Source organism: Stegodyphus dumicola, chromosome 6 (assembly GCF_044657685.1).
Source record: "Stegodyphus dumicola isolate Sdum_Otavi_A_Nest chromosome 6, ASM4465768v1".
NCBI classification, from domain to species: domain Eukaryota; kingdom Metazoa; phylum Arthropoda; class Arachnida; order Araneae; family Eresidae; genus Stegodyphus; species Stegodyphus dumicola.
The window spans coordinates 73172331-73185206 of record NC_140773.1 but is presented as its reverse complement, the minus strand read 5'-3'; the positions used below and the strand labels follow the sequence as shown (position 1 = coordinate 73185206).

At 36.4% G+C, this 12876-nt stretch overlaps 1 protein-coding gene across 2 annotated transcripts in view; it reads right to left on the bottom strand.

Moving 5' to 3' along the window:
* Positions 1–12876, bottom strand: part of LOC118192441 (aldehyde dehydrogenase, dimeric NADP-preferring-like) — a 150528-nt gene that overhangs the window by 38753 nt on the left and 98899 nt on the right. For both annotated transcript variants that reach the window (XM_085818520.1, XM_035363407.2), the window contains exon 11: positions 9697–9832. In XM_085818520.1, the coding sequence (XP_085674646.1) occupies positions 9697–9832 (136 nt within the window). The remainder of the gene's footprint in view (positions 1–9696; positions 9833–12876) is intronic.

Here is a 12876-nt window from a genome sequence, read left to right as displayed (position 1 = left end):
TTTCATAGAAAATGTAAATTTGATTATTGCAGCGCAAAAATAGTATTTTGTTTGAAAATGTAAATATTTATTATGTTATCGGGCTGTGTGAGGACGATAGTAGAGTTCTTGAGTAGCCTAGATAAAGGCGTTATAGTGAAATGAAATCTTTAAGTGCCAGAAATTGCTGCGTTAATTATTGAATCCATTTCATTCTTGATTTGTAACTTGTATATATATGTATAAGATATTAATTAGTAATGTGTCATTTCTATTTTTTGTACTATGCTGAACTGCTTTAGTATTTAGTACTGAATCATTTTCATTAGTTTGGGTAGTTATTGCTTCAAATATTGCAAAACTGCGTATTTCAGGGAAAATGTAAATTCGGTTATTACAGTACAAAAATAGTTTTTGTGTGAATATGTAAATATTTATTATGTTATCGCGCTGTGGGAGGACGATAGTAGAGTTCTTGAGTAGGCTACATAAAGGCGTTATTGTGAAATGTGCTAGGTTAAAGTTACTGTTAGTAAAGAGAAACTGGAATAACTTTCCCGGCTTCATTCTGCATCAAGGCGGTGTTTCACCCCATTGGCATTAAAATGTATCCCAGTACCTGAACGATAGTCTATCTCACCGCTGGATTGGCCTTGCTGGGTCAAACGATATGCCATCGCTTTGTAATTGAAAGTTCATACGGAAGAAAAATGTTTAAAGAAATAAAACTTATAGCCCTATTTTTCCAATACGTTATCTCTTCATATATATATATATATATATATGAAGAGATAACGTATATATATATATATACCAGGTGCGTCAAAAAATGTACACATACTTTGAACTCTCATAGAAAATGCATTTTCCAACGTAAAAGGTTAAATTTCTCGGAATGGTAAAGTTATACTCCAATTTGAAAAATAAGTGTATTTTCTGGTCAAACTGAATATTCTAAATGGTGTTTGAGGGAAATGTTCAAACAATCCAGTTTCCTGCACGCTCTCCAGACCTTACTCCGCTCGATTATTTTATGCGGCGCATTCAAAGATGAACTGTACCATGGTAGACCATGTAACCTTGACACACTTTGGGATGAGAGTCCAGTGGTGTGAGTAGAAATCCCATTGGACACATTGGTGTGAAGTACAGAATCAGTCGTTACTCGTACTCAGAAATGTATCGATGCTGAAGATCACCATTTTGAAACTAAATTTTCTATGACAGTTCAAACTGTGTACACATTTTTCTGACGCACCCTGTATATATGTCACTCACAGCTCCAAGTTTCGCTTTTCTGTGAGGTGATTACCTTAGACAGGAGATGTTCACTATCAATATTTATTCGTGTTCTAAGTGATGGTCGCTTTCAATGATGGTGGTTTATAGAGGTTTCTATAATAGTTTGTAGGGTTTATATTTATTTTAACTAACATTTATTTTAAGTTTAAACTATCTTTCCTGTCAAGCCTTACTTTCCCCTGGAACTGCCAATGCCAGAATATGTAAATTTTAGTAGAACGCGCAAGGATTCAAATTATCAGCGGAAGTATTCTGATTTAAATAGAAGGAAACAAGTTCGGTGAGAGTGAGATTCTTACTTAGCGAGCGCGGAGGTAGCTATCGAGAATTGAAGAACCCCGCTTTGCGGCCTATGTGCTTGGCGGGAATTAGTGGAAATTGTTCCAGTGAGCTTCAAGTCTGCTGAATTAGCAGCCGTATTGTAAAACGCGGTGAGTTAGTTATTTTAGAGAGCCTCGTAGTTAGAATCTTGTCTTTACTTTCTTTTTCAGGTTATTATTTTTATTTGACTGCCTAGTGGGCACAGTCTGTAAGCGTCAAGAGGACGCCATTGTAATTTATTACGTTGAATAAAAAGGGACTTAAACCCTTTATAAGACTCTGTGGTTTATACAAGCTTTCTCAGTCACCTCTTGGTTGCGTGCAAGTTAGAGGCGCGCAACGTTATATTGGCGCCCGAACACTTATCGAACTGAAATGGCCGAAAATTGGATGGAAGCCGCTGGACAACACCAAGAAATGACAACTCAGATAGAAGGATTTGGATACCTGGTCCAGACTTTGAGAGCATCAATCAAGCCAAACGTCTATTTCGACGGAAAAAATTCGGTGTCCGTATTTTTAGAAGGTATAGAAAACCACTTTCAGCTCTACCCTGTGCCTGAAAGACAAAAAGTTGCCATCGCCACATCAGCACCAAGAGGACAGGCCGCGCTATGGTGGAAAAATATAGGCAAATTTCTTATAGGTGAATTTGGAAGCCCGACGTATACATTTGAAAATTTCAAAAAATCGTTAGTAAAGGCCTTCCCCATAGTGAAAAATCGCGCACGGCTGGAAGCCGAGCTATATAGTTTTTATCAACGGGATACAGCACAATTGACGGACTTTATTTTACGAAAAATCAAGCTAACGGATATGCTGTATGGGAAAAAACCCGATGCGGAGATAATTGAAATAATATTACCAAGATTGTTACCCGCTGTCCAAGACTACTTTGAAATCAGAAACCCAACCACATTGCAGGAACTTTTCGAATTGGCGGTGAAATTTCAAAATCGCAGAATAGCGGAAAGAGCGAGAGGGGAAACATATTCTCAAAGTACCAGAAGGAAGGAGGAAACCAGAAATGGAAATCGCTCATATGGGGGAAAGAACTATCAAGCTAACGCATCGAAACTCGAAGGTCAAGGCCCAAAAAGAAAATTTGAAAATAAGCATCCGCGTACCCAGAAGACACAGATTGAAAGGAAAGCTTTAAACGACTAGAGGGGCCTGTGAAAGGGAGGGTCCAGACCCCGGAAGTTTTAGAAAAACCCTCAAATAGACATCTAAATACAGTCATCGTAAAAAACTCACAGCTACCAATTATACAAGTCCTGGTTGGCGATGTACCAGTAGAAGCCCTCATCGATACAGGGGCAGAAGGAAATTTCATGAGTGAAAAGTTCTTCAAAAAGAATTTTTATAGGATACGACTATTTAAAACTAGAAATACGGAAATTATAGCGGCGCAAGGAAAAACATGTCACTGCATCGGGAAAGTATCATTAAACTTACAGATAAAAGAGGAAAATCTCAAAGTATTAATTTTTGTGGTGAAAGACCTCCAACACTCTCTTATTTTAGGTATGGACTTTTTAAGGGCCGCGAGGGCCAAATTAAATTTTCAAGATAGTTCCGTGGTGCTGGAGATGGACCAGAGGGTGGTGGAACCGGTGGAGACACCTGAATTGGACCTTAGCCATTTGAATGACCAGGAAAGTAAAGCAATACAGCAAGTGGTGAGTAATTTTTCTCATTTGTTTTCAGAAAAACCGGGAAACTGTCAGATCGTGACTCACAAGATTCAATTAAATGCCGTAAAACCTTGTAGGACTAAACCGTATCGCTATGATAAACAAAAAGACTTAATCATCGAAGAACATATTCAGGAGATGTTAAAGAATAAAATAATAACGCCCATAAATAGTGAATACGCGAGTCCAGTCGTACTATGTAGGAAAAAGAACGAGTTTCCTCCTTCGGATAAAAGGGCTTGGAGGTTTGCTATCGATTATAGAAAACTAAATAGCATAACTAAATTCCCAGTTTACCCTTTGCCGGTTATAGACGAGGTCATTAGACAGATCAAATCGACAAGATATATGTCTACTTTGGACTTAACGTCTGGCTACTATCAAATAGCTATGAGACCGGAAGATATACATAAAACCGCGTTTATAACAAAATCGGGCACTTATGCATTTTTACGCATGCCTTTTGGGTTGTGTGGGGCCCCATCAACATTCCAGAGAGCTATGGACATTGTTCTAAAGCCTGTCCTAGGAAAATCAACTTTAATTTATCTAGATGATATAATTATAACGAGTAGTACGTTGGAACAACACATTAATGACCTCGAACAAGTTTTTAAATTATTAAAAGAGGCCGGTCTTACAATTAACGCCTCAAAATGCAAGTTCGCAACTAAAGAACTTAAATATCTCGGTTATAAAATTTCGCAAAAGGGTATAGAAACGCAAGATTCAAAAATAAAAGCTATTAAGAATTTCCCACCGCCCAACACCGCCAAGAAACTTTCGTCTTTCCTTGGACTATGTTCTTACTATCGATCTTTCATAAAAGATTTCGCTAATATTGTTGAACCACTCTTAGTAATCAAAAGAAAAAAGAGTAAATTTACGTGGACAGCTGAAGCTAACACAGCTTTTGAAAGATTAAAAGAAGCGCTTATTAATGCCCCTGTTTTAAAATTCCCTGAGGGGGATGAAAACCTGGAAATTGCGGCAGATGCATCAGACTATGCGGTGGGTGGGGTTCTTATGCAAAATAACCATCCGCTGGCATTTTTTAGTAAAACATTGAATCAAACACAAAGGAATTATACAGCTACAGAAAGAGAAACATTAGCCGTATTAATGGCTGTACACAAATTTCGAGTTTATTTCGGCAAATCGCCAGTAACAGTCTTTTCGGATCATGCGGCTGTTGGTAGACTTTACTCGGGAAAAAAACCTAACGCCCAGGTTAATAAGATGGGCTTTAAAACTCCAAGAATATAATATCACAATAAAATATAAACCGGGTAAGGAAAACAATGTAGCTGACGCACTTTCTCGTATAAAACTGGACGATGAAGGTAATGAACTTAAATGCGCTGTGTTGACTTCAAAAATTTTAGATTCTAGAGATACGGTTATTACTGAACTGAAAGCTGATCCTGAATTTGGAAATATCTATGCTTATTTGAAAGACCCCGAAAGCTTTGAGCATACAGATATCGATGCGATAAGAAATAGAGCAAAAAACTATGAAATAATAGATAATTTATTATTCTATACGAAAACAACAAACGAAAATCTTGAATATAAGCCAGTCATCCCAGCCTCGCTTCGATTAAGCATTTTGAAGGAGTTGCACGAAAAAAAAACAGCGGGCCACCTCGGGGTCAGGAAGACTATAAAAAGGGTACGCGAGGCGGTATATTTCCCGCAATTATACAAAATAGTAACGGCGTATGTCAGGTCCTGCAATCAATGTCAGTTAATAAATGATATTAATTACAGCCCGGCCGGGTACTTAAATAGCATTCGCACTACATTTCCGAATGAAATTTTAGGCATACATCTCCTTGGTCCCTTCCCCCAGAGCGAGTTAAATAAAAATCATTTTCTTTTAGTAATAGTAGATCATTTTTCAAAATGGATAGAAATTGTTCCACTTAAACGCGCGTCAGCCAAAACAGTCGCAGATGCATTCTTACACAGATACATTTTAAAATACGGTGCACCGATAAAAGTCATTAGCGATAACGGAAAACAATTCATTAGTGAAATATTTGAAAACATATGCAATGGACTTGATATACGCCATATCAAAATGGTTCCGTATAGACCACAGGCTAACATAGCAGAAAGAGTTAATAAAAACATTGTAAAAATAATTCGCAGTTACGTTAGCACACATCACAAGCGCTGGGATGGCTACATAAATGAATTAGCTTATGCTTTAAGAACGGCACATCATGATACTACGGGAAAAACTCCAGCAGAATTATTTTTAGGCAGAAAGTTAATTACGCCTTTAGATAAATTATTCTTTGTGCAACAAAGAGAGCAGGAGTTTAAACAAAAGGACTTGCAAAAGCTAATTGATCAGGCGCTTAAAACCTCGGATACGGCAAGAAATAGGCAGAAAATTTATTATGATAGAAAACGCCGTGAAGCAGATTTTAAAGTTGGGGATAAAGTATTGAAGCGGAAATTTTCTTTATCAAGTGCCCCAGACAATTTTATGGCAAAGCTAGCTCCAAAGTTTGAAGGCCCCTATGTAATTCAGGAAATCAAAGGGGTAGTATTATATCTTAAGAACGACAGAGGGGAAATCTGTAAAGCAAGTCCCGACCAGGTGAAAAAATACTATAATCCAAATGATTTTGAAATCCTTAAAAGTTTTTTGCAGGACTCAAGTCTAAACGAAATAGAAGGGCCAGAGACTGCAACAACTATTCCACCACCCAAGAAACGGAGAACTGAAGAGAGACCTAGCACTTCTACAACCCGGACGTCGGTATCAAAAAGAAAAAATGATTTTCAAACTCCGGCGTTTAAGAAAAACAAAAATACAGATGAACCGGGTAAAGAAACCGTGGTAAAGACGAAAACATCACCTACAAAAGAGGGCAGGAGAAATTACACATCAAGGAGAACGCGCGCACGGCCACAGCGTCAGGTGCCAGCAAGGCCGCCGTTCCGGAAATTGAAACGCCAACAGGAGGCACAGAAGTACGAGGAACAGAAGAAATTCAAGGACTCCAGACCGGAGGACGTCAAGACCAGCCGTCCCAGGCAGAAGCGGAAAGGTCAACAACCAGACGATTACTCCGTCAAGAGGCCAGCATGTAGAGGACGCAAAAGAAAAAGCAACGGGGACGACTCTCGGAGATCAATAAGGAGAAGATTGACATCCATGAAACCTCTAACTTGGGATCAATTTTGCCAAAAACGGATGACGGAATTTCAAGCATCGAAAACTCAAAGATAAGTTAAAACCTTCTATAAATATTTTTCTCTTTTGTTCCGAAATGTTATGCATAAGTACGAAGTTCTATGTTTTGACGAAAGTCAATATGTCTCGGTTGAGACTTAGTTTTGTTTTACTTTATTTAGCTAAGGCAAAAGTATTATTTTCTTTAGGTGTAAAAGCTAAAAACAAGCATTTTCTGTTGGTCGAAAGACTAATTCTGTTATGTTAAAGCCAAAATTTGGCCGGAGATAAAAATAACTTCGTATTCTTGTACTAATAAGAATTTTAGTTCCAGTGCCGCCAGCTTGGCGAAGAATGAGTAAAGTAAAAATTTATTTTCTCTTATTCATTTTATGGTAAATTGTAAAAAGCATATGTATTAAACTTTTGTAAATGTATGTAAATACTTGCATGTTATGTAAAAGTAGAATTTAGTCTAGAAGCATAAAATTGTAGATGCTAAAAGTGAATGCTTAAAAGCAATGAAGTCAAAATTTAAGTAGTAAATTGCAGATAAAGTCATGCTTTAGAGCGAAAGCCTGCATGTTTAAAGATGAATGAGGGGGAAGTTAGAATGAATGTGTTTTGTAGGGTTCTCCACCTACATTTGAATTTTTAAGAATATTAAAGTAGCTCATTGAGTTGTAGAATGTCGAGTAAGGTGTGTCTATTTGGTTGTTGAATTCTAACAAATCATGGTGGTTAGGGGAAGTGTTGTAAGACTAAAACACGAATATTCCCGTTTGACACCACACATGGTGGAGAGCCAGGGTAAAGTTAAATTAATGCTTGAAAAATTGAATGAATGTGAAGTAAGCAATAACTAAGAAAAACGAATCGTTAAAAACAAAAATTTGTGTCATGAAAGTGTAAATTATAATGTATGTAGAAAGATACTGATACTTATTCCTTCCAGATGCTGGAAGGAAAGACCAAGATTGATTGATGAAGTCCAGGAAAAGTTGCTGTAAGAAGAAAGCTTTGTAACGAGTAACAGAATTTTAATATATAATTGTTACATAAGATTTTTTTTTTTTTTTTTTTTTTTTTTTTTTTGTGTGTAAACGAGGTTCTCGCCAGTTAGTTCAGAATTAGATAAACTTACAACAGGTCGTTTGTAGGACCTGCTTCCAAGTTTTCCAAATTCTGGCAGCGGCAAATGTAGGGTTTATATTTATTTTAACTAACATTTATTTTAAGTTTAAACTATCTTTCCTGTCAAGCCTTACTTTCCCCTGGAACTGCCAATGCCAGAATATGTAAATTTTAGTAGAACGCGCAAGGATTCAAATTATCAGCGGAAGTATTCTGATTTAAATAGAAGGAAACAAGTTCGGTGAGAGTGAGATTCTTACTTAGCGAGCGCGGAGGTAGCTATCGAGAATTGAAGAACCCCGCGTTGCGGCCTATGTGCTTGGCGGGAATTAGTGGAAATTGTTCCAGTGAGCTTCAAGTCTGCTGAATTAGCAGCCGTATTGTAAAACGCGGTGAGTTAGTTATTTTAGAGAGCCTCGTAGTTAGAATCTTGTCTTTACTTTCTTTTTCAGGTTATTATTTTTATTTGACTGCCTAGTGGGCACAGTCTGTAAGCGTCAAGAGGACGCCATTGTAATTTATTACGTTGAATAAAAAGGGACTTAAACCCTTTATAAGACTGTGGTTTATACAAGCTTTCTCAGTCACCTCTTGGTTGCGTGCAAGTTTGAGGCGCGCAACGTTATAAGTTTTTACCGAATTCTAACCTGCTTATGTGTAATACATACTTGTTTTTCGAATTTTATCGACTGAGATTACGTTGAGGAGATCCCTTCATCTAAACGCATTTAATTAAGTGAACAAATCTTATCTGCAATAAAACGGTTTTTCATATTATATTCTGGGCGTTGTTTAACATTTATCTTCGGAACTGCTCTTATTGTTGAGTTACTAAATTTAACATTCGACTTCGGCTATGTTATTTTCTAATTAAAAATGAATCTTGAAATGTTATGTTAACTACCCAACCTGACTGAAGTTTGCTCTTTTTGTTAGGACATCTAACCCAAAGTACCCTTCATACAACTTAGCTGCAAATAAATAGAAAGAGTTGTACAGGGTCTGGAAAGAAAACTAATATATGCTCAACTTCATTTGGATACTGTCATATAAAATACATACCATTTTTGCTTTACATTAAAGCATAATTAATTTTTAAAGCTTTCAGTTTTAAAATATGTTGTTTTCGCTTTGAGTCTATATGTATAGGAACGTAAAGAAAAATTTGTTTTGCAATAATTACATTATTTTTACACATACTCAATTTTTTATGAAAAAAGGGTACTGCATTTCTGTAACATTGGTGATAGAACCATCTTAAGATAAATTAATTTAGAAATACATTTTATATTTTCCTTGTATTTGGTATTAGTCAAAGTTTTACAGTTTTTACTGTTAAATATTGATTGACCTAATGATATGACCTAAATGCTTCGAAATAGCAGAAGGAATAGAAAATTTGCTAATAGACTAATACTTTCGGCTGCACTTCCTGCAATTTGAAATATGAAAAAGATATTAAGATATACTTTATGAATTTCAAGGCGTAATTTAGAAGTAAAAGGTTTTTAACTGTATTTTTTCACATAGTTTCTGATACGTTTTACTAAATAATTTATTGTTGATCAGCTTGTAACGATAAAGAGTGCAAGGGTTCTCTGCCTTTAGAAGGATACCATTGGTGATGGCTTTCTAAGGAAAACTGGATTATACTCCTTTTATAAACAGGAAAAACCAGGAAAATGGGACCATTCATGCAACTAAATCCGTAAGAGTTTACCAGAGTACATTGATCTTATCCAGTTGGCCATTGGTAGCTAACCCACTAGACTTCATTCAAACTTTACATTCACAAATGTTAAAAATAAAATATTGATAAAATTGTTTAAAAACCTGATGGCTTTTTTTTTTTTTTTTTGGACATGCAATTTTATTTAATTTAAAAGTTGCTAATAAAAACGTTCTTAGTAGAAAACGTTGGCTTCAATGGATCCTAAAAATCCTGTTTAAGATGCGTTCTGTTGGTCGAACACAATTTCTTTTATAAGGAATGCCACTAGAAATAGGGAGGGGAAAATACCAGTAGAATGATAATCCCCAGAAAAAGCTGGACAAATAAAAAGTTCCGCTTACTTTCCCATGTATTCGCCGAAGCTGCTGAGCGACCGTTCAAGGACGGACCTTTTGTGGGAAAAGGTATCGAAAGAATATTTTCCTTGGTATGTTCCCATTCCGCTCATGCCTACTCCACCGAAAGGTAGAGCATCGACTGTAAGAAAAATGAAAAATAAAGTTATTTCTTTCGTTTTCGTAAGGAAAAGAAAATTTTGAAAGTGATATCTGGAAATCCAAATTACAGATATTTTGTTTTCACTGAATCGCTAACATGAATAGATTTAGAAACATTTTAAAGTTCTGTAGATGTTAAAGATCATAATAGTATATCACTGCGGTGAACGAATTAATGGCATTTAATCAAATTTAATAAACACGTCACAGTTAAAGGCAACTTGTTTGTAATGGAAGTAATTTTGAGGTACACATGATAATTGATAGTTAAAAAAATGGGTATTTTCCCGTTTTCCGGCGCAGGCAATAAAGTCGCCAATAATGGTTCAACTGATGCCAAACGGAATATCCTCGCTGGTAACCTTTTACATCTCATCTTCAAACCAAGTCGCAGCCATTTCTTATCGAATTGATTGTTTCTTTCAATACTGGCGTACACTTACATAGAATTTTTACCAGATAGTTCAGTTTTATGCCCTAAGGCCATTCGCGGTAATCAAGTCAATTAGGATGCAGTCACACCGCTCACCCGAAGGCGAAAATATAGAAAAGGCAAAATGAATGGTTAAATTAACCAATTCTAATGATAATGCACTAGCGAAGTACAGCACTACGGTTTTGCATAATTTCTGAGACAGCTATTCGTACGAATTGAAATAATTCTTGCATTTAAACTTGTATGCTAAATTAAGATTTAGCTTGAAATTAATGTAGGTAATTACTGAGAGAATTAGGTTTATGTAGCGCAGTTTACGTGAGATGAGATCCCTTGGGATCACGTGACACGAACCTGCGAATCAGGATGTTGAACTATGAAAGCATAGTAAATTCTTAAATTAATGTCTTTTTACAAATTGTCTTTATTTATTGGCTTTTTACAAAATTTTAAACGATATTAAAATATTCATGCCTTTCAAAATAAAAATTTCATATAACATTTGTCAAGATTTTTTATGTGTATACTGTGTGTTGTCGCCAATAAAGTCTGCTTGGCGAAATTTGCGACGGCAAAACGGGAAAGTACCAAAAAATGTTAATGCTTTATGTTTGCTTTAAAGAAAATAAAATTTAAATGAATTCTATGACATTTAGTTATCCCATTATCTATGTCATTATGCAGGTAAATAGTAATCTAAAAACTTAATACTTTTGCTTTGGTACAGTAAAGACCTTATTTTATTCTAACCAATTACTTTTAGTTCGAATTTCCTTTCCCTTCTACAGTTTCCTGCCAGAATGTAAATTTTAATGATGTAGCGGGCAAAATTCTAAGTGTGTTCAAAAGCAGTATTTACACGCCGGCATGACCCACCGGTGGCCCTTGCTTGTCTGTTCCATGGAGCGGCCTGACCCACCCGTGGCCCATGCTAGATTGTTCCGTAATAGGACAGCATGCATCACCGATGGGCCACGTTTGTATATAAAAAAATACGTAGTACAAAATGTAATTTTATTGATTTAACATTATACATTAACATTTCTACCTTATAGCATAACATTTAACACAAAATACATAATTTATAATATAATCAATATATTAAATATAACAAAATATAACTACTTATGTTACCGATGCAATTTTTTAAAACATTTTAAACAAAGTGCCGGCTTATCCGGACAACTGCTACAGAAGGTCATTACTTTTTTAGTTTTGTTTGTGGCGTACTGTGTATCTTTTAAGTTTGTTAAGCGTTTGTAACACTTTTTATATCTTTTCCTCATCTTCCTCGCGGATCCTTGGTGTGAACTTAAAAAATGGTTTTTCCGCTACTTACTATTAATTCTTCACTAATAGTAATCTAAAAACCTGTGGGATTTCACTAATAGTAATCTAAAACTGTGGGATTCTCAACACTCTTCAATAGGTAATCAATAATTTTTTCTCTACATTTTAAAATTTGGAAACGCTTGGTTCTCCACTTTTTGTGGATGTACCACGCATTTACTAAAAAGGTCCCGCATGTTAGCTCCATGACAACTTTTCGATACCATTTTACCGTTTCCCGTATACATTTATAATAAGAACACATTTGGTCAGATATATCAACTCCCTTTTTCGCACTATTGTAAGAAAAAACGGTATCTGTTTTTAATTTATCATCTTTTCCACGAATAATGGCGCAATTGTGAGATCTCGAAGTGGTTAACATGCACAGGGGACTATGACCAACATACGGATTCATCAGACGAATCACTGAATACCATATCCATTGTATCTAATATTTAGATGGGCAAAAATTAAAAATGAAAAATGCTAACAGCCTTTTTAGAAGGAAAGAAACTTTTTACTACTGTTACACTTACCGGAAGAAATGTGTGCTCAGATAATTTGTTATGTCAGAACTCTACTGACTCACAGGCGCTTCACACAGAATACTTGCATACTAACAGTACTCTTTCTCTCTTGCCGTCAACTCTAAACGTAATAAAACTCACATCGTTGTCTAAATGTTCGATAATAGTCCCTCATTACTAGGTCACGCACTATATATTCAAAAAGTGTTGACTGGGAGCGCATTCATGTATTCATTTCCCAAAAAGTTACAGATTTTCTCCACTATGCGTGGGCAGTTCTGTACTTCTAATTGGGCCGCCGAAGATCCAGAGGCGGGTCAATGTTCGCTCAACAAAAGCCCATTCAGAGACCAGCGATTTTCTAAAGGAAAAACAAACCGATCTCTGGAAAAGCACGCGACAGTCCTCGGCCACTTACCCCCGCAATGTATATAACTTTTGTCAGCGGCCCAGGAAACCAAATACTATTGGGACCTCGAGTGCCTGGTCCCCTGGAAATCGTCAGTCGTAGGTTAGACGAAATCGCCGCTCGCACCTAACATAATTTACGACAAATGCACAACTATTTCTTTTTCCTAGTACGACATTGACCATATGCATCGTTTGCCCGTCGACCGGGCTTATGGCCATAAAAAACGAATTAGGGTTTTTCCCAATTCATGTGACTGGCCACCGTAGGTCCTATCGGCAGGCCAGACCACTCGCGGCCCAGGTGAGAATTTTGGAAAT